At 39.2% G+C, this 23,086-nt stretch overlaps 1 protein-coding gene across 1 annotated transcript; it reads left to right on the top strand.

The window, feature by feature from the left end:
- Positions 1–999: 999 nt before the first annotated feature.
- Positions 1,000–7,411, top strand: LOC115623152 (zinc finger protein sens). Its single transcript, XM_030517362.1, has 4 exons — positions 1,000–1,153; positions 1,940–3,144; positions 6,058–6,208; positions 7,164–7,411. Exons 1-4 carry the CDS (start codon positions 1,000–1,002, stop codon positions 7,409–7,411), a joined length of 1,758 nt encoding a protein of 585 aa, XP_030373222.1.
- The last annotated feature ends 15,675 nt before the right edge of the window (positions 7,412–23,086 follow it).

Here is a 23,086-nt window from a genome sequence, read left to right on the forward strand (position 1 = left end):
GACGCCGGGAGAGGGAGAGTCCAGCACAACACTCGCGAGAGCCAACACAACAAACAAATACAAGAAGTCAAGCAAAAAAAAATGAAAAAAATACAAACGCCCGCCAAACTTTAGCTGCATACCAATTAGTAGGAAACGCGTGCTGCCAACAACAACCAGAGCAGCAGCAACAGCAACAACAACATCAACAGGCAGGCCGCACGATCAAAGCAACTGATAGGCATGCGCACCGCTGGCGTCGCTGCTGCTGCCGCGGCCTGAGCCTTAGCCTCTGCCACTGCCACAGTCGGCTAACTGTGCGTTGTCTTGACCCTTACAACAGACACGCAGGATAACAGGCAACAGCAGCAGCAGCAACAACAGCAACAATAACTAGCCGCCAACTGCTGCCAAAGGTGAAAAACCAGAGTTGGCCACCAACACAAATGCAAGGGCCCGTTCTAGCCACCACTAAAGTCAACACCAATACCACAAGCAGAGGGCTCGTTTTGATTCGACTTGCTTACACACACACACACACACATCAACATACTAACACACACACACATGCATGCTTTGCTTGGCAGCCTCGATTTTCGGGCCAACTCTGTCGCTGGCTCTGACTGCGAAGCGCCTTCACCGTTGCCTCAATTTAGAACCACACAATCGGCCAAAGATTCAGTCAGGTGCGAAGCACCGAGCAATACGGACGTGTGCGTCTCAGCTAACCATTTGAGCCAAGTTATTGCGGCTGTTAAAAGAAATATCAACAAAAAACATACATACAAGTACAACAAATATTTGATCAGAGAAGAATAAATACAAGTATTGTGTGCAAATAAATAATCTGGCCGAGTGATTTCTAAATAGTGTCTGCAAATTTATGAAAAAGAATTCAAAATAATAATCACACAAATTTATAAACATATCGATATCGATTTGCTCCGTGCAAGTTAAGAGGCCAAGTTCTGTGCAGTTCCAAGTGCTCGATCAGACTCCAAAGTCCCCAAACCTCTAACTATGAATCACTTATCGCCACCACCGTCGCCGCACTCCCAGCCCAGCCAGCTGGCGGCCTACAGCAGTCCAGCGCTGGACAAGCAATGGATGCAACGCGCCTCGGCCTTCAATACAGTGATAGCCTCGGCGGCGGCACAAAAGCTCAACACGAGAGGTAAGAGATGAACCGGGAATGGATGGAGAAAGCTCAGCCGATTGTTGGAGGAGTGGGATGTTCTGCTAGAGCAGTGTATAGTAGAAATTGGCAGCTATATATAGATGGAATTATTAATCCCCAGTCCCTAACAGTCTACTGATTTCACAATATTTAGAGTTATGTTTTAGTCCAGATCGATCAGGAATACTTGCAATAAATTCAGGTTCACTTAGATGAATACTTCAAATAGAAAAGTTTATCAAATTAAATGTCTTGATTCAGATTTTCATCCCAAAATGAAAAAATTAAACAAGTATAGGCTATATGTTTCGTTTAAAATTGATGCAACTTTTCAGTTTAAGAATATATTCGCAAAGGATAAGTTTTGTTCTCTCGAAAAATAATACATATTTTGAAAACTCGAACATTGATTATGATGATAAAATACTACATTTTAAAAATATATTTCTACTAATATGTTTATACCTATACTATATACATAGTATATATAGTACTTGAAACTGTGCGAATGGGCCTCAAGTTCCTGCATAGCTTCAAGTGCTACAAAAAGGTTTCCAGCTTAAACAAATGTTTCTCATTTAAAAACCTCTTTAGAGTGCAGTAGAAGATAACAAAGGGATCTCTTTAGAATACTGTTCAACATATTTTTATACATTTAGGAATAAATCTCTCGAAAAGTTTAAAAAAAGATCAGAAAAAAAGCAAGAGTGAGAAAATGTTATGCCAGTTTTTTATTCACCAAACCATTTGCTTGCTTTCCCGCAACGCACTTGCCTTTCCCAGATTTACCCTTCCTGTACAACCCACTGCTCTACTCCAGTGCCCTGCTATGGCCGCAGTTTTTGCTCAGCTCCGCCACAGCTCTGGGCACGCCCATGACACCCACAACGCCCAAATCTCCCGCCTCGGTGCTCAATCAGCGCGACTACGCCTTGACCCCCGAGAAGGAGGAACTGCATCAGCACAGTGCCAGCAGCAGTGGCGATCTGCTGTTGCAGCAGGACGAGGATATGCCCCTGAATCTGAGCACAAAGCCCCGAGGCACGCCCAGCAAGTTGCCTTCTAGACGTGCTGGCTCCGATTCGGATCATGACCAGAGCAGCGGCAGCAGTGCCGGCAGTCTCAGTGGCGGCGAAGAGCCCCTGCAGCTGAGCACGGCCACGCCCCCGCCTCTGCGGGCGGTCAACCTCAAGGCCGTGGGCACTCCGGAGGCTGGAAACAACAAGCGACGCTCGCAGGGCAACATCATTTGGTCGCCCGCGTCGATGTGCGAGCAAAGAACGCCCCACGAGGTGGAGGACTATGAGCCGGAGCAGGAGCAGGAGCCGTGCTATGTGGATCCCATTGTGCGCAAGTTCAAGTATGAACGGCGCACGACCTGTCAGGCGCGCTCGGCGATCTCGGCGCTGCAATCGCCGCTCTCATCCCTCTCAGCGGCAGCTCCGCATTCGGCGCCCGTTGCCCGTTCCCCCGGCAACGCCGATCTGGATTTTGAGGCAGCGCAACAGCAGCTGTACGCGCATCGCAATGCCTTCATGGCTGGCCTGACAGGCAACAATTTGGAGCTGTTGACGCAACATTTGAAGGCAACGGCCACACAACGGGAGCTCGGCCTTAACGCCAAAGTGGAGAGCGAACAGCAGCAGCAACATCATCAGCATCATCAGCATCAGCAGCAGCAGCAGCAGCAGCAGCAGCAGGAGAGTCGCTCGGCTGCGGCGCTCATGGGGCTGGTGGCTGCTGCCGAGTTCGGCTATATGCGTAATCAACACCAGCAACAACACACGACGCAGTCGCAGCAGCAGTTGCAGGCACAACAGCAGCAGCAGCAGCAGCAGCAACAACAACAACAACTGCCCCAGCCACATCAACATCCTGATTCAACGGCCATCATCATTGGCAACTGCACAGATGTCGCGCGTCGTTCGTCCTCGTCGTCCTCATACCAAGGCGAGTGCGAGGAGAAACGCAGCGCCAGAAATTTTCAGGTAAGTCAGCCAACAAGCACATCGGCAATTAAGCAATTCAGGCATTATTTCCGTTCATTATACTATTTTATTCAGCGGGATTTATGTGGAGGGAACTTAAAACCTTATTCCAATTCTAATATTTTGAGGGCTTCCACAATTTGTTGTCATAATCAAAAAGGAGCGAAAACTTTAGTTTTGAATATTTTTACAGCTTTCGATTACAACATTTGTAAATATGTTGTTTATAGTTAAAAATAGGAGAATCTTTAGTAATTTAAAATAACAGTCCTCAGTGTTTAGTTAGTGTCAGAAGAAATAGTGCTGCTGAAGGTAATAAGTATCTGTTTTATTTTAAAGTTCAGTCCTCACATTCATTAGATTAAAAGAATTGAAACTCCCTTTCTTTTTTCTTTCTTTCGAAATCGTGCAATTTTTTGGTGACTTTTTACTCTCGGAAAATTGATTAAATTGTTGGCTAAGAATGATTTTACAATTCGTGTCTTCATGCCAAAACTTAGAAACACAATTGCATTATATTAGTTAATATCTATTAGGCCTTACCGCTTACTCGAAATATAGCTTATAAAAAACGTAGCTCGAGAATTCGAAACTCAAATTCCTTGAATTTTAAATATTTGATGCTAGCATTTGGGGGATCGTTCAAAACAATTGCCCAAATATCTTATTTCGTAAAGCACTATCTGGAGCAATAAAAATGGCGGACATGACAAATCTATTCAAAATCTGTTATTCTCCAATACTAGCAGGTCTAATAGCTTTATAACGTGATATCGGAGAGACAATAATAAACCAATCCTTCCCCTCCCGTTTAACCCATTCGAGTGCATTGCATAAGCTGCGTGTCTAATTTGTCTGTTTGTCCTCTCGGGCTGTGTGTTAATTGTTTTTTATTGTGAAGGTCCCTGCGTTTTAATTGTCCGCGTACCCCACTGTTCAATTTGCTAAAGTGACACAAAAATACAAATACAAATACAAAAAAAAAAAAACAATAAAAAATTATACTTAGACGCTGAACTATTCCATGGAAATTCAATTAAGTCCAATCGAAATCACGCAATTAGTTAATCAAATAATTTTGATTGTTGGGGTCTATTGGGGCGGCATTAGGTCATATTGGAGTGAAGAGCAGGTAACTGGAGGGGGCGGGGGCGGGTTCAGGGGGTTGAAGATTTATATTCAAATTACATAAAATGCTCGTGCAATCATAATCTCAATTTATGAGAGACGGCCCAGCGAAGTTCGTGTAGGCACTTGGTTATGAATTTTCTGCCACATTAGCTGGCAACGAAGCCCAAACACGAGGCACACGACTGACGGCTGAGCGAGCACTGGTCGAGAGTTTGGCTGGGGCTTCGATTCGGGCTCGGACTCGGACTAGGGTTCGGGGTCCGGGTTCAAGCTGCTTGCACCCGTTGTCATATTGTGTTTATATCAAAAGCACTTCAACGCCAGCAACTAAATTTTTTCACACATTAAACGTGGCGTGTGTGGCTCTGCCAGGGTTTTTGGTGCGGGGTTCGCTTAAGTGAAATGCGATATGCCTGAAAGGTTTCGGCAAAGGAAGGACATATGGTGCCGAAGTTTATCCAAGCGCTGACGCAGGCGCACAAACATTTTGTCAGCAATTTTTTTCTCATTGCTTTTCACTATTATTTCAATTTTTTTAATTCTTGTTTTTGGTCCTATAGCAATGGTTGTAAGTCTTTACATCTGGCGGGCCCACCGGCGCAGTCAGACAGGGCAGCATATGTCGGCACCAAAAAAATGAACTGACTCACTAACTGAATGACTGAGCTCCCTTTGGGTTTCTCCACGTCGCATTGTAGATTTGCCAACTTCCGTTTTGAGACTTGAGCAAATTGACTTTGTGGGACGGCTCCACAATGACAATGGCAAACTAATTAGGCCCAGTCTAGTTCGGTTCATAATTCAGGGAGTTCGAGACTGAGCGACTCAGCGACTCAGCGACTCAACGACAACTCAAATGCAATGCGCAAATAGAAAATCCCAAAACAGAAGACAGTAGGGAGGAGCAGACGAAGACGTAATAAAAGAAATTGTTGTACATATTTTAAATAAGCAACACTTGTGTCAATTTACAATGTGCGTAGCTGGTGAGGTTTTTTCAAAAATTTCTGTCGCCCCTTTACTTACTTGTACTTTACTCAGACTCTGTTTTCTTCTTAAATACGAGTACACGTAGCAGCTCATAGAGTAGGGTAAAGTATAGCCTGCATGATTGAGTTGAGCAAACACTGGCGACAATGTTTAGATACACACACATACGAGCACATCAACAGCATGTTGCTGCAACAAACTGTGTAAACATTTAATCTGACTGGGACTGGAAGATGTTACACTATCCAGACCTATACCCATACCCATACCCCTACCCATATCCAAGTCCACACAGACAGCTGTATTTGGGATTCAAAAATTAATAATTAATGCCTATCATTAAAAATGAAGACATCAATATGGCTGGGTTAATTACGAGCTTGTATTTTCTGGAGCACTCACTCGAGATTTTGGCATTGAGGCACCCATTTGCTTAGCTGTTTCGATTTCGAAAAAGGCTAGTGCAAAAATATTTGTGCGACATGAAAAAACTGTGTACTACATAGACCAAAGTTGGGGCTGCGTCTGGCCAAATATTGACAGCACTCACAAATCTAGTTTAATTCATAAGCCCAGCCCGAATTTAGCACATTTAAATATGTGCTTTATGAGATTTGCCTTTTTCTCTTTCATTCCATTTTGTATTTTGTATATTTATATTTTTTTGCCACCAGCTGTGGCAACAGGGGTCGGGAAATTTGTGACTCGTTGCGCAAATATTTGTTATATATGTATATGTATTGTATTGTATACTAATGTGCTCCCATTTTCTTTTTTTCTGCCACCTTACAGTGTAAGCAATGCGGCAAGTCGTTCAAGCGCTCCTCCACACTATCCACACACTTGCTCATACACAGTGATACGAGACCCTATCCCTGCCAGTATTGTGGCAAGCGGTTCCATCAGAAGTCGGATATGAAGAAGCACACATATATCCATACGGGTAAGTTGAATAGCATTTAGCGCATTAGATAAGAGAGGGAGATGGAGATGGAGATGGAGAGAGAGGAAGGCAGTTATTGTAGCCTAGTTATTGACCCGCATGAAAGCTTTCATGGGGTGAGCCATTTATGGGTTTAAAACGCGATGCAGATCAGCTGAATAGGCTTCAGTTTTTAAGAGTAAATAATACTAAGTTAAGTTTACAATATAAGAGTATAGATTTGTTTTAATTGCAAGCAACAGCTCAGTCTTAGCCAGTCGGCTTTAAAGAATTATTATTAATTATTCCATATTTTATAAATTTTGAATTGAAATCAACTCACCTGAATTTTATAAATTTTGGAAGATTATCAAGTAAGACTTAACATGCAGCAGATAGTCTACGTCCATAATTCAGATTCTGTTTCGAAGCTAGTATTATATCTTTAAATTAAAGAAATTTTTTTAATAGCGGTTCAAGCTAAGCTTAGGCTTCTTTCTTTCTTTCTTTCTTTCTTTCAAATATCTTCTGGGAGAGCGAAACTGGGGAGCAGACAAGTAATTATAAAGATTATTAACAGCATATTCAGAAAATATAAATAGTTCAATGAATTTCTTCATAAATGAAATAATTAATCGTCAAGCTTATTTAAAAAATGTAATGATTGTCCACGCGGGAAAGTTTTAAATAAAATACAAAAAAAAAAAAGAAGAATTTCTTACAAGAATAAATTTCTTGCTAGTATAAATATGTGAACCCCCTAGCATGTGAACCCACACCACCTATATGTGGGAATCACGTCAAGCCCGAGTGATTTTACAACCCTCTCGAGCGTGTTTGAAAAATCAGCGATGATTCTTATCTGCTTTCAATTTGTCTAATTGCTTGTCGGGCCACACAATGAGCCACGACAATTAATAACGTTTCTCCCACTTATAATAATTGATTTTATTTTATTGATTTCTGCTCGTTGCAGGGGAGAAGCCGCACAAGTGCACAGTGTGCCTGAAAGCCTTCAGCCAGAGCTCCAACCTGATCACACACATGCGGAAGCACACCGGCTACAAGCCCTTCGGCTGCGGCCTCTGCGATCAGTCCTTCCAGCGCAAGGTCGACCTGAGGCGTCATCGGGAGAGTCGTCATGACGAGCCGCCCCCAGCCCCAATGGGGCCCATGACGCCCAGCCCCATCATCAAGATGGAGGTAAGCAGCAGCAGCTGCTGAAGGGGGAGGAGAGATCGCGGATTTAGTTACGAGTAGTGTTATGATACGATATACCATATAAGTAGTGTAATAGTTATAGCCGAGACACACACACATTCCCGAACCCAGTTGGCCCGCCAGCAAAGTCGTCTAAGTCGTCGCTATGAAGCCAAAGTTTGTTTCGTTTAGGCCCTGCTATTGAAAGTGAATTGTTAAAATGGCAGTGAGTTTCCGACTCCCTCCCTAGTTGTTAAGCCACTTGGCTCATTACGCGCATTTCGCCTAAGATTTGTATATATTTGATGAATGGACAAGACTTTGAAACGTTAGCCTAAGTACTAAGACTATTGATATTGATAGTTAAGTGTAGCATTAGCTTAATTTATTTCGTTTTAATGGTTTATACATACATTTTGAATTTGTTTTACACCTGAAAACCCAACCCAAAATTGGCCTAGTAAGAAGCAAAGAAAAGGCAGCTAAACGTACCAAAGACTAAAATGAGAAGCCCTGACAAGAGTCCTCTACATAAAGCATACTATATTGTCAAAATTTATGTGCCCCCTCCAAGCTAAACTTATCAATTATTTGTAATTTATTTAAACTAGCATAAGTCACACAAGCCTCACTAATTATTTATAAACACCAATGTGTGCGTCTTTAGTTCTTACAGCCAGATATTTAATTTATAAATTATTTGCATTGTAATTATGTTTAGTTTTTTTTATTTCGTCAATAAAGTTGAAAGCAAAAAACAGACAGAAAATTACGGAATTTTTATTTAATAATTCCTTTCAGAGCCTTTATTGAATGTTGTGGAGGGGGTTGTTGCTAAGAACTTGACAGGCATTACTTGCTCGCCGATATTGATATTGTTTATCGATTTTGTAAATTTTATTTGTATAAATAAAAAAAATTAAAACAAGAAAGGAATGCTAAAGTCGAGCAGGCTCAACTCTTAAATACCCTGTACCACCCCACAAAAAAGTAATTTAATTAATTAATTAATTTAATTTAATTAATTAACTAAATTAATTTAATTAATTAACTAAATATTAACTAATTAAATATAAAATATTCCATGCATGCATACATACATTTACATTTACATCAGAATCGTGCCTTATGCGTGTTTGTGTACTTGTACATATGTATGTATGTGTGCATTGGGCCTGGTTATATGGCTATAACTTTCTTTTCGATCATTCTATCATAATGAAACTTGGTATACGGATATATAATTACTAACCTAATATGACTACCAAATTTTAGTTCAAAATTCCAAGAATTACGGGAGTTATAGAAAATCGGTAATAGGGGGGGAGTGGGGGGGTGGATCAGAAAAAATGAACAAACTCGTCCTTTCTCGGTCTCAGGAGAATCTGTATACCAAGTTTGATTATTCTAGCTCTTATACTTTCGGAGATCCTTGCGTTCATACAGACAGACAGACAGACGGACAGACGGTCAGACGGACAGACGGACATGGCTATATCGACTCGGCTTGTCATGCTGATCAAGAATATATATACTTTGTGGGGTCTACCAAGCCTCCTTCTGTGTGTTCCATGTGCACTCGCACAAAACTAATATACCCTTGTACCCTTTGGGTACAGGGTATAAAAATACAGACGAATTGAAAACCTCCTCCTTTTTTGAAGTCGGTTGATAAATATATTGTTTGTACACTTACTTTTGAATTCGTATATTCTTGAAACTACTCTGTTTTGTCTCGGTGTAGTCGATGAGAATTCTCTAAATGTTGTGGCTAGTGAGTCCCGCAGATTAGTTATTCTCTCCTGCAATAATTCTGCTTGATTCATTTTGAAAACTGGTCACATTAATTGGCTTGAAGGGTCGTCAGCTCAGATCATAATTCCGGCAGCTGTCCACCTATTTCGTTATTATTGATAGCATCGTGGCCAAGGATCTATTTAATCCTGTCATCTTGGCTTATTTGTGTAAATTATTAATTTAGTAATTCAAGCTAAATTATAAAGTGCACTTGGATTTAGGATAGCTTTTGCAGAAAATAAATTTTTGATCGGCTTATACTTATATTTAGAAAAAGCTAGGAATTTTTTCTAAAAGGGGTAAACAGAAGAGTTCTTCTGAGACCAAAAATATAAGAGATATTGATTCTTAATATGAATTATATGTACTATAATTCTGCAGTCAGAAATGTATCTGTTAGACGCTGATATCAGTTGAATTTGTGAATTAATGAGAAAGGCCTGCCAACATGTTCTATTAGGTTCAATTATAACTAGCGATTGGCACTCTAAAAGAAATTGAAAATCATATCTGCGGTCAGTACAATATACCTTTCTGTTTGCTCTTAAAAAATAATACAATTTTTGTTAAGCTTTTAAGAGTTTTCCAGCAATTTAGATATAATTTTGCATAGCACATGTTAAAAATGGGTATACTATTTTGGTATTAATTGTAGAGTAATGGTATCTTCTATTCTGGTAGCTCTTAAATAATAATACAATTTCGTTTTGACAGTTTTCTCGCAATTTAGTTATAATTTTGCATAGCACATGTTAAAAGTGGGTATACTAGTTTGGAATTAATTGTAAAGTAATGGAATCTTCTGTTCTGGTAGCAATTTAGTTATAATTTTTCCTTTACTCACAGGATAAAAGGGTATTTGGTTTCATTTGCAACGTAATGGAATCTTCTTTGCCGCTATCAAATAGCTGTAAGCGAAAAATATTCCATATTCCATTCCGCGTACTATCAAGGACAAGTGAAGTCGAAGTTTGCGAATCCATTTAACAACATTTTGTAACAAATTGTGCAAAGTGCTCCAAATATTTGTCCCAAAACCTGATTTTGTAGCAAAATATTTGCACGTTGGCAATGGCTTCTTTCCTTGTTTCGGGTGCTGCGGTGGCCTTTGATCTGCAGCCATCGGAGCACGCTAGGAATGCGCTTTGTAAAAGACCGCGTTACAGCTCGGGATCGCCAGAACGCCAATAAGTGTTCGATGAACGAACTAATTGCCACAGAGAGTGAGAAAGCAGGAGAGCAATTGCCTCGCAGAGATCGCAATGATCGAACATTTTTTCTGGCTTTTTTTGGACAGACTATCAATGCGCTTTTCGGCACTTCAAATCGCCCGAAATGAAGTATGGAAGTGCACAAATCACACGCGTGATCGGCGAGCGACCAAATCGGGTTTCGATTTTATATATCTACAGTATGTGCGAGTGTGTGTGTGCGAGTGTGTGTGTGTGCGGCTCATTATTTCGTTTCATTCATCAAAGCTGGGCTCGACCATCAGACCATCAGACAATCAGACAATCAAAACCAGCGCCAATTTCGCGAGCATTGGCCAGGATTTCACCTGAGGACAGAATGACGCTTGCCACTTGCCCTGTGGCATGCAACAAATTGATCGAAATTGACAAAAATATGGGCAGAAAAAAGAGGCTGACATCGAACAGCGAACATCGAACAATGAAATATGCAGCAGCAGCTCCAGAAAAATGCAATTCAAGGACTTTTCTTACTCTTATTTTTGGCTGGCAAGTGCCGACAAAGCCTCCGCCGGCTCTGGAGGCGCACGTGAGTTTATGATGCGGAGAGCCAAGTGGAGGCCAAGAGGCCGAGTGGCATGGCTAGTTGCCATATGCTCTGCGTCGATTTGTAATCCATGTGGGCTGCTCCGGCTACACAGTTTGTTCACCCCTCGAGTCGATGTGAGTCGAACAATAACAAAGTTTAACACCTGAACCCACATAATTTGTCACGCCGTCGTTTGAATTTACATTTCTCGCATTGAGGCGCGCAGTCGAGTCAATAAAATGGTATCAAAAAAATAATATATATACTGCGAGTATTTTGAAGAAAACAAAATACGGGCTGTGCGCTGCACACGAAAAAGCTGTTGCAACCCCAAGAAAACTCAAGTGGAAATTAGAAGAAGAAATAATCAGAGGAAAAGCGTAGACACTCTAACCCTAACCCGCAGCACATCCGTTTTCCGGCTACCCCTAGAGATGCGCTCAAGCGCCGGCCAAAGGTGTTTCGATCGTTCCTTTTTTTTTCGTTTTTTGTTGTTTTTTTGTTTTTAATTTTTGTATCTTTGGTATGCGCGCAGGTGACTTTGACTTTGGCTATTAATAACAATAATAGTTGCAGCGAAAAGGTGGAGGCCATCGCACAAAAAAGATGTCTTAGGTCAGTTGTTGAGGTGCAGGTGAAGCGCGTTTAAAACGAGACGAGAGGATGACGAAGGAGACGAGGAAGAAGAAGAAAAAATGAGCTGAGGGCGCGCGCGCCGAACAATTAAAAGGCACAAAAGGCAGAGGCATGGACAGCGGCGGCAATGTTGAGCAAAGGACGCCAAGAGAGTAGGCAGGAGGCAGGAGACTGTAGGCAAGAGGCAAAAGGCACCTGTAAGCGTCGCTCAATATTACAGCGGCTCATTTATGTTTATGTCCTTTCGTTGTAAGGCCGTGTAAGAGCGACGGCTGCGCAGTCAGTCTGCGTAGTGATTCCTTTCCTGGGCGGCGCACCTGCTGCTGCTGTTGCTGCTGCTGCTGCAGAGTCCTGGAACCTGTCGTCATCAGCAATGGCAACGGCAGCGGCAACATCATCGTCTGGCTCAAAATTATTGTTGAGCCAGGACGCGTGCTCAAAGCCAAGCCGGTTTAGGCAACATATGCCAGTCCAGGCCAGTCTCGGCCCGGCCAACGGCAAATTGCAGCAACAGCCAAGCTTCTTCAGTTGACATGGGCCACACGCCAACGATCGTAAAAATCTTGCAGACGACTCTCAACCGCAAACTCAGCTGAGACCAACAAGAAGAAGAACAACAATCTGCCTCTAATCTACGCACGAATGCTCGAGGGAGTCACTACTGTGCCACAAGCTGACGCAAATATCGAAGATGCTGAGGAAACCAACAACAACAGCCGCAGCAGCAGCAGCAACAACAACAACAACAAAAACTCCCCAGTAATAAAGGCAAAGGCTAAAGCAATAACAACAACTACATCGGCAATACTTGTAAGTGCACCGCACGCTGCCTTCGTCGACTGCACCTGTCACGCTCATCGATATTATAGCCTGGCTCTGAGCCTTGCTTTGAGCCTCAACCTGCGACTGCGCCTGGGCCTGGGCCCGGGCCCGACTCTCAGCCACAAAACAGTGACCCAATTTTTCAAGCGACAGCGTCGAATATTCGATTGCTTCGTTTTATGACTTTTCTTCTTCAGCCTGTAATTGATAAGTTATGATTGCTACACTTTCCTTTGATAAGAACCAATTGTCACCTGCGCTCGCGATCGCCTTCTCAATCAAATTCACAAGTTTCTGTTAGAGATCGCCTTTGTTGACGGTGGAGAGACAGGCAGCTGTCTAGCTACCTGGCTTCAAAATATGGCATTAAAAATGAACATTAAATAAATAATGGATGAATGAATTCAATAATCAATACATTTATTACTGAGAGTATCCCTAGAGCAATCCATTCTCTTCTACTTACTATACTTAAGGTTGCATTATTTAAAGCAGCTGGCATTATGTATTGCATTCATTAGTAAGTGTTAGAAACCAACTTTACTTTACTCGAATTAAAACAAAGTATGCCCTCAGTTCAGCCAATTTATGATTAAGGATTGAAATATTGTAAAAGCCATTGCTCTGCTATATATTTTCATTGAAATGGCGATAAGGTTTATCTTTAGCTAGAGACTATAGCATTAGTCAAAGAATACTTGTATTGTTCGGACTATTTGATCAATTTTTCTTTATTTTGATTGATAAAAATTGTTGTTGTTGTTTCAGTTTCTAAACTCTTATAATTTGTTGATTACAAAAAAATTAAAAGAGCTAAACTGTTGGTCAGCAACTTCCGCCTTTTCCGACCAACAAATCATGGAAAATTATCAGATATGTCTACACCTTTCTCGATGTGCAATTAAGCTCCCATATCTTTAAAAATATTTTTGGTACAATGAATATTTTTAACTTCGTTCATTTATGTATATATAGTTAATCGTCTTTAAATATTACATATAAAGAGATTAAATTATTTCTTCTTCAATATTTATTTTACTTTTTTTCATTTCATTTAAATCATATAAATATTTAAATATGGGCTATGGTTTAGCTTTTGTTTTGAGATTAAACATAGATACAGTTGAGTGAAAACAGATACTTCAAATAAATCCAAGAAGCATAGAGTCGACTTAGCTCTAAGCTCAGGAAGTGGGGGACTTGAACGTCATTTCTAATATAACCTTTTTGGACAATCTTAAATTACGGAGAAGTTGTATTAATCTGGATTTGAAATATAAGAGAAAATTTAGTTTTTACAGATACTTGAAAGAGTATTGTTATCTAATTTCTCAACAATTGGCACTAAAGGGTTAGCAAGACAATGAATCGAATTTTGTTTGTTGACATGAACTCAAAGGTTAAATGCAAGCAATCCTTTTCAATTGCTTTGTAAAAAAAACACTTGTTTCTAATTATTCACTATTTTGTAATTTATTATACTGAATTAATAATAATTAAAATAACTTGCTTCTGTCGATAACATTTCTAAGTCTAGCCGTCTTGAATCTAAATTCAATAGAGCTGATCAGTAAACAAGAATAATTTAGATGAAAAGCGTGTTATTTTTCTTTAATTATCGCCTCAAAATTGCATTTTGATAATCAATTAGATTGTTTGAGTTCAAATATACTTTCCGACTAAATTGTCAATAGAATTTTAAAATAGTTATAAATGCAATCACTAATATAATATCGATATATATATAAATATAATTGCATTTAAATTTGATTTATTTCGCAATTAATTTTTTTTTTTAAGAAAGAATGGAGTGAAGCCTCAAAGTTTTTTAGATAAATAGGTGTAGGAAGGGTGAGATTTTATAAGTTCATAATTTTTATGAAGCACTGATTATATAGTATGTATGAAGGCCATCAAGATTTCCGAAACAATCTGGCATCCATTAAATAAACTATTTTATTAGTGAAATTAGTGAAAAGCCAAACAAAACAATGTAAGAGAATCATATTCGATTTGGCGATCTAGTTAAATTTCGTTTCACAATCCATCTATATAGTCAATAAAATCAGTTAAGTAATGAGAGTATTTTATAAAATTTGTTTGCATTAAAAAAAAATTAAGGACTCTTTTGAAAGGTGACAATTCACAGAATTGCTTTCAGATTGTGTGTTTCTGGAAACTCCCGTGGCACGTTTGATGTTCATCCAGTACTGGGTTTTTAACTATAAGTTGAATTTAAGTTAAAAATACATATGTATAACAGTATAATTTAAAAAATTAAAAAAAGAAATACTGGGTAAGTATATAGGTATATATGTATGCTGAAATGCATCAAATAACTGATGAAGCTCTGCTTTAGTTGCCGAGCGCCCAACGCAAATCGGAAGCCAATGGAATGCATCGTCAAGGAAGCAACCTGCCAGTGAGACGGGCAGTGAGACAGTAAGCTAGTCAGAGATTAGCCTTAGCCAGTTTGCTTTTGTTGTAACGTGGAAAATCTTAAGCTGTTTCGATTTGAATGCAAAGTGCAGAAGAGACAATGGCGAATGCAATGACAAATCCAAGTCAAATATGCGAGCGAAGTCACCCCACGGCCGAAGCTTGAGAGGCAAAAGCAAATTGAGAAATCTATTTAAACAGCTTAATTGGCAACAGAACATAGCAGGCAAGGCCCACAGACAATGAGCCAATCAGCGGCTTACCAGCACGTATCTGAAGGGTGCAACAGAAGCATTGGCAAACAGCTAAACACAATCGGCAGGTAAACAAAACGGCAAACGGCTAACGACAAACGACAAACGGCGAAAGCAAAAGCAAAAGTCAAGCCAAGCCAAGCCAGCAATTAAAATGACAAAATCTAAACAAAAATGGTACGGATTTTGCCATGTGCCGAGCAAAGGTGCAAGCCCCGAGCCGATGATGAAGCCCCGCCAGTGCAGCCAAACAAAATAAAGTGCAGAAGACGAAGACGACGGCAACGTCAAGGTGTTTTTTTTTCCCATTCCTCCAGCCCTTGTCCCCGGCAAACGCCTCCAACGACTTCGTATCTGTGCTCGGCACAAATCAATGTGGGCAGCCTAAACACGGATTATGGACAGATTTGAGCAGCAGCCGAGCACAAAAGGACAACAAATTGCGGCTAAACAGAGCGCGAAGGCCCAACACAGCAGATGAAAGCAGATCAGAGGAGTGGACTGGACTGGTGTGGAGTGGAGTGGAGTGGAGAGAGCTGGTCCTTAAAGTCATTATATGGAACTTAAGCGCACCTTTTCGTTCTGTCTGCCGAAGAGCGACGCCGACTTCAGCTTCGATTTCGACGACGGCGACAGGTGCGCAATGCATGTGCAAAGATAAGGACAGATCGGACAGATCCAACTCTACATCTAGCGGTCGCACAGCGTGCTTTGTTTATGACGAACTGACACAACTAGATGCCCTTCGGGTTTACTGGTGTGTTAGGTTTTTAGTTAGTTCTGGACCAGATTCAATAAGAGGTACTACATAATACATAGACTAGCTTAGTAAGGGAAGCAACACGAATGTCTCTAACTCACAAAGGACTTTAAAGTTCAAACGGATGTATTATATCAACAATCATTTCTCTGACATTTAAGAACAGAAAGGCTGGAAACTAAATAAAATAAGTGTATCAGTGCTATTGTTTTTCATTTTTAATGAAATTAAATGTTTTTCGTGAACGATTTGATGCTCTATCTAATGTCAGTGCAAATTATTTGCCCAACTGACCACCCTTAAGCAAATAATTCCATTTCAGAACTAGAAAATTTATATTCCATATATATAATTTATAATCGAATGTCAATTAAAAAAAAATTAAGTTTGTCATTCGCCACTTTTGATGTATATTTTTCTTAAATTAAAATAACATATTAGCATATTTGGATATAAAAATAATCTACAGCTAATAATTAATTTAGATTTATTGTAAAATGCTCAAAAATCTTTGAAACATTGTTAATCGATGGTCGACTATTGCTGCTTCAGTAAAAATATAATATGATATCAAAATACTTGACTTATGCTTATTAATAGCCTAGAAAGTGCTTAGTTAGGTCAATGGCTATACTCTTATTTGTTCTTTAGAGCCCTTTTTGAAGGCAATTGGTGTGATACTTTTCAAGAACTTCAACACTTTTGGGAACCGATTTTGTTATTGATATTTCGCTTGTCTTATTTCCATTCCATTCCATTCTATTTCCATTTTATTTCATTTAAATTCGTTCCATTTATTAATATTATATTTCATCATTTGGCCTCTTTTTTCGGCTTGACTCAATTCAAATTTATTCTCTTAGTTTATTCCCTTAGTTTGAGAAGTATTAAAAAATTGTTTCAATACATATAGCGCTGTTGTTTCAATTCGTTCCATTTCTGTTTCGTTAAATTTCCAGTTCGTCACATCACTAATGGATCTGTTTTCAATTAAAACCCAATAGCCGAAGCAACTATAACTAATACTTATTTGTTCATTTCACATTGATATTGTTTGTGCTGGAAAGTGTTTGTTTGATTTTTAAATATTTTAATAAAGCATTTGGACTTTTCTCTCCATTGTTTTTTCTTAGCTGCAGAAGTATTAAGTATCTGTTCCAATATAGCACTGTTGTTTCAAGTCATTACATTTCTGTTCCATTACATTTCCAGTTCGTCTGTCCAATGCAGCACTGTTGTTTCAATTCGTTCCGTTTCTATTTAAGTACACTTGCAGTTCGTCCCATCACTCATATATCTTTTTTTAATTAAAACCTAAAAGCAGTGATATTTTTGTGTTTTTCCTGAAATATGGAAAAATTATTAACTGACTCTTCTCGCAGTTCTATCAGTTCAGCTCTACACATGTAATCTTTAGTTACGAAACGAAATACATACTCAAAAAAGTAAGCATTTACTGTTGGAATGGAATGGAACTTACAGTCCACTTTGTAATTCGTCATAGCAGAGCTCCACTGTTGGCAAAGATGCGAGAAGAGAAGCTAAAAGTCGTGCTGCAGAGCGACATCGAGGCTGCAGGCATTATCCTGTGCTGTCCTCAAATGTTGGTCGGCCAGATTCGCAACGAAACGGGCCACTCCGAACGACCGACTGCACGAGGCCGAGCGGGACTTTGGCGATGCGTTGCGTTCGTCTGCGCTTTCGTTTGGCTTGCTAGGGAAAATTAATTCCTCGCCATAATTTATAATTCAACAGATGACACGAGCCACAAAGCGGAGCTTCTGCCGCTGCAGCGGCTGAGAAGGGTGGGAGCTCTAAAAGGCTAAGGGCCAACTGTTTGGCTTGTTCATGTTGCTGTTCTTGTTGTTGTTGTTGTTGTTGTGCGGCACATGCCAAAAGGCCAAAAGCAGAAACTAAAACAACAACAACAACCACAACAACGGCGGTGCAAAAGTGTGTGTTCTATAAGGGATTTTCGGCGGCTTACGAGCAAGCCTTCCACTTGATCTTGGACCTGCGCTGCCTTCGGGCACATTAGTCGAATTTATTTGAAAATTTATGTTGTTAGTGTTGTTTTTGGTTTTGTTATTTTGAACAGTTTGTTGAACCGCTTGCCAAACGACAATGACCTTTTTCTATGCGCCTGCATGCGGCTAATGGTCGAGAGGGTTAAGGACCCGCACCCTCTCTACGACCCGGCCTATAACTGCATTTTGGCAAACAACAGTTACGATCGACCGGACCATCTACAGGTGGAAAATGTGCGCTTGTCACACTACTCGTAATTTCGCAGTAGCGGTTTGTTTGTTTATTTGTTTGTCTCTCTGTCTTGGTCTTGGGCCTGCTGCCCTGAACTTTCTCAGTCGCACTCCTTCTGTCACTAGAATTTTTTCGCTGTGTGTTTGGTTTCTGTTTATGTTTGCATCGAAATTTGCTCGTTTGCTTAATTTGTTGTCATGTTGTGAGTTGTTTACGCAGGGGCTCCCGGTTTCGTTTTCGGCAATATGTTGAGAGCATAATTAGACGATAGTGTCTGTTAGAGGCATTGAACTTGCGGAGAGATCGCCACAGCAGGATAATGCGGAAATTGTAAGCAGACAGTTGAATGAACCTGCCAGAGTTCGATCGCATGACCAGTGAGATACAATTTAGAGGAAGAGCGACATATGCCAAGATGTATAGATAGAAGAAAAGGAAGAAAAATCGTTCAATCTTGTGTTGCACTGAAATTAATGCATTTCGATAAGTTACATAAAAATAAATGTCTCTCAACAAAAAAATATATATATATTTATATAAATTATATATCAAATCGAAAAATAGAAGGAACCCGTGCTGCCTAAAGACTAAGGGAGTCAACTTTCCGGGTTAGGCCAATGTGGGCTGAATCCAGGCGCTCCTCCAGACGGACGAACGTTCAGTCATCGATTTGTCTCGGCATGCTGATTGAGAATATATGTATATACATACTTTATGGGGTTGGAGATGCTTTCTTCTGGCTTTTACAAACCTTGTGCAAACCTTATATGTATACCCTTATTGGGCTTAGGCTACAGGGTTTAAAAATGTGACTTCATTCCATTATAGCCATTTCAATAGTAATCCATAAGAAAGTTTTCGAGGAACTATTCCAATAGTATTATTAGCACTCAGACGCTCCAAATACATATCGGGTCTGTCTTTGGACTCTCTTCCGCAATATATGTACTTAATATATTAAGTACGGATCGAAACATTTTTCAAACCACACACAATGGCCATTTATTCAAAGTTGTTGTTGTTTATTTATTAAAGCCTCTTTGAAATGTACATAAATTTACATCCAGTTGCATATTTACGAAACTCTGCTACTATTAATTTGTGATTTTTTTTAAATATTTATTTTCAATTCAACTCCAACATTTCTTAATTTTCGACTGCTTTGCAACGGACACAGCTTCCCATTTGAAATTAAAAACTTACCACATGGCTTGTTAAAAACCCACCACCAGACATATACCACACTACACCAATGTGGTAAGTGTTTGTCTGCAATTGGTTGTGGTATTGGCTAAAAATATGTGTTAGCAAGCAGTTCGGGTGCAACACTGCTTGCACAAACAGATGTGCACAAAACAATCAGAACTTCCTGATTCCGAAAACGCGATTCAACTAGTCGGTTGTCAATGTTGTTGTTGCATTAAGAACGAAAGCATAGAAAAGCAATCGAATTTAAAACGAACTGTTCTTAATTCAATTCTCAATTTATAGAAGTTTGCTCAAATAAAGTGAAAATTATTATAATAAAAGAGAGTTTTATGTAAAGTTTGTCCTTTATGGTTGTCTGAAGAACGAAAGCAAAGCCATTGAATTTAAACCGGACTGTTCTCAATTCGAACATCGAAAACTGAAATTTTTATTGGAACTTACAAATATATATATCTACATATATATTTTTAACGGACTTCAAAAAAGGAGGAGGTTATCAATTCGTCTGGTTTTTGTTTCAAAATATTGTTTTGTAAATATAATTGCAAGTTTTCGAAAATAATGAATATCCAATAAATCTGTGTGTATGGGAAAAAAAGAATAAGTTGTAAATATAGTATATTACAAAAATAGTTCAAAAATCAATAAGTGTTATGCACAAAAATCGAAGTACGTTTATAATAAATTCATCCATTTATAATAAATTGCAAAAGTAATCAAAAAATATCAGCAGCTCTAATACTAATCAGTGCTTTTGAAGTATTGAAGTATTGGTAATAAAAAGCAATAACACGATAGTTTCGAAGGTAAAGAAGGCATTAACTGGTAAAGCTTCTAAATTGCGATAATTGTGAGATTTATATGCTTCGATTTATGGATGTTCCAAACATTTTTAAAAGCTAATTAACTGATCTAGAGTTTGAGAGCCAACAGATTTATATAAATTATAAATGTTAATTAAATTAAGACTAAACTCCTAGTTTAAGTTTTATTTGCATTTAACTAAAAGTTTAATTTAAGTTATAAATATAACAGTATAATTAAAAAAATTTCCCAAATTGTTGAATTAATTAAGTTTATTCAAATTTGTTCGGTTACTTTGGTTTATAACAATTAACAATGTTTCACAAATGTCCGTTTAATTCAAATTTCACTAAGCGTCCTCCTTTTTCCTGGTCAATATCAATTGACCTCTTACTTCTCTGCTATCGGTTACTATCGATGATTGATTACTAATCACTATTTAACTATTCAATCACTATTTGGTCACTGCCTAATTATTGTTAGTGATTAGGGGTGTTCCTACTAGCACCCATTCCTACAAAATAAAAAACAAGAGTTTGAGGGAATTTCTTTTTATTGTTTCTTTTTTTATTCAAATTATTATTACTATATTGCGGAATCTGCAGATTTGGCCGACAATTTGACATTTCTAAGTGGATTTGAAACCACTTGAAACTGCAAGTAATTTTTGAAATCTTGCTTTACGCGATGATGGAAGCTCCGTGATTTGAATTGCGTTTTGGAAATGTTAGTCTAATAAGTACGTTTATAAATTTATTTGAGCTTCTTGACTTGGCTTTCTGAACGCAACTGCATACAAATGGCTTATGTCGTCGTTTGAAACTTAAAGTCAACATCAACATTAGCATTAGCATCTGCATTGGATGGCTTGCTTTGCTTTCCGTTGCTTTCCGTTGCTATGCTTAGCTTTGCTTTAATCAATTACAAATTCCACTTTCATCTTGATTCAATGCCTTGCAAATGTCATCCCTCCACTCGCAGGCGACTCGCATGCCATTCACTTGGCGAGGTGGTGGTCGTGTTTGCCAACAAAACGGCAACCTAGTTCGGGTCCAAGTCCTGCCCGGACGGGGGCTCAGGCTCGGGGCAGACCCGGGCCGCTGCAATTTTAATGACAGCCTTTTTATCGTGCATGTTGTTGTTGTCATCTTCCATTTAATGGCCGCAAACTTAGTCGCATGTGGGTTTGTTTAAGTGCGAGCTGCTTTCTTTATCTGCAGATGTAAGTCTCCATGGCTGCCCGGTCCTATTTGCTTTCCTTGCTGTTTCACTTTTCAGTCAGCCAGAGGCGTTTGCTTTCCGTTGGCTTCTCCCTCTTTGGCTTTTGAGGCACTCAGGCTGGCTTGCATTAATTGTTGTTGTTGTTGGCACAATTTTCGCCGAGCCTCATAATTTTAAATGACACGACACGCCTTCGCACTGCCGCTAAATAAAATCACTTTCCCCCCAAAATAAATGCCATTAGAAATTATGCTCCATTTGCACATCCTGCCACATCAAATTTTCAAATTGCACGCAAATTCAATTTCGTCTCCGGTAAGCGTCACTCAAAATGTCGGCCCCATTGCACTTTGACGTCACATCGCTCCACCGGCGTCGAGCTTGTCATCTCCCCTGGAGTTAGAGATGGGCAGGGTAAGCGAGTCTTAGGGCAGGCGCTTTAAGTATTCTCTATATTCTCCGATCGTGGCACGTTTTTCAATCATAGCTTCACCACCTCCAAGCATTCTGAAAGCCGCAAGAAGATATTACACGTATTGTATGTTCCAAGAAAATGTGAACAGGACTTTTTTATAGAAAGGATATGATATTTTTCTTTTTCAAAATAATCACCTTGCGTCTTAATACAATGATTTGCCCGATCAAGCAGGATTTTCAACTAGTGGTTTAGGAAGTCGGCCGGCATGTCCTTCAGAGTCGTGGTGCAAGCTATTTCAAGGGTTCTAACTTTTTCGAAAAGGTACTAGTTACACGGAGCCCAACTAGACGAATATGTAGGGAGGTAGCTGGTTAAAATGCTGTTTATTTATATCAACAAATCAATCTCAAGTGTCAATCGATATGACAGAATTTATCGATATCAGTTAACTTGTGCGGAACAAAGCAAGAAGACACCTTTGGCAGAGCCAATTATTCGATTAAAATGCATCGAATCGTTGATTAAAAGATTGAATTTCAATTTCATTCATTTATCCTTTTTGCCATGAGATAAGCTATCATCAAAGTGCTTTCATTAATCGAATTATTTGAAAACAAGTTATAATGAGATTGTTTAATCATTAATCTTGTATCGATAGCACAAACACAGTGTTGCTTTGTGAGCGATAACGCGGCTTCAGTCGTTCAGAATGTCTTGCAATTTTTAAAGTGTAGCTATGTAACGATGGTATTAGGGAAAGATATATTTTTACAAGGTTCTGTTTGCTTTGGAGTGCAGCTTGTAGTAATCATGAAGTATTTCAATGAAAAATAATAACAGGAATTAATGAAGAACTATTAAAAAGTAATAAATTATTGTTCAAACATGGAGCTACGTCATCGAAGTTTGAGAAACCGTAAACAAATATAGATGGTTGATCTTAAAGAAACAGGCACACCAACAAATTCGATGCCAACGCTGTCCCATCACCATGACCGACGGGTCTTATAGATCGAATTATTAATCTCGTTACTTCAATCTTCCAACTTGCTATATTCTTTGTTAATTTTAGCTTCATTTTATATATGAAAACAGTAGTCTTATGGGCATTATTATAGACAGATTTCTTGATTCAATTGAATTGAATTAATTATGGATGCTTTGAGTTGACTTTTTTTCCATAGTTATCAATAACTTTTTGCACTTACAATATTATAAGTTGTATTTAAAAAACAAACTTTGCTTGCCATTTGAAGAAGGTTTTTTTTTATATGCGCACTAGGGTCATTGAAGAAGATCTA

Source organism: Scaptodrosophila lebanonensis, unplaced genomic scaffold (assembly GCF_003285725.1).
Source record: "Scaptodrosophila lebanonensis strain 11010-0011.00,11010-0021.00 unplaced genomic scaffold, SlebRS2 tig00000043-arrow-pilon, whole genome shotgun sequence".
Classification (NCBI taxonomy): Eukaryota; Metazoa; Arthropoda; class Insecta; order Diptera; family Drosophilidae; genus Scaptodrosophila; species Scaptodrosophila lebanonensis.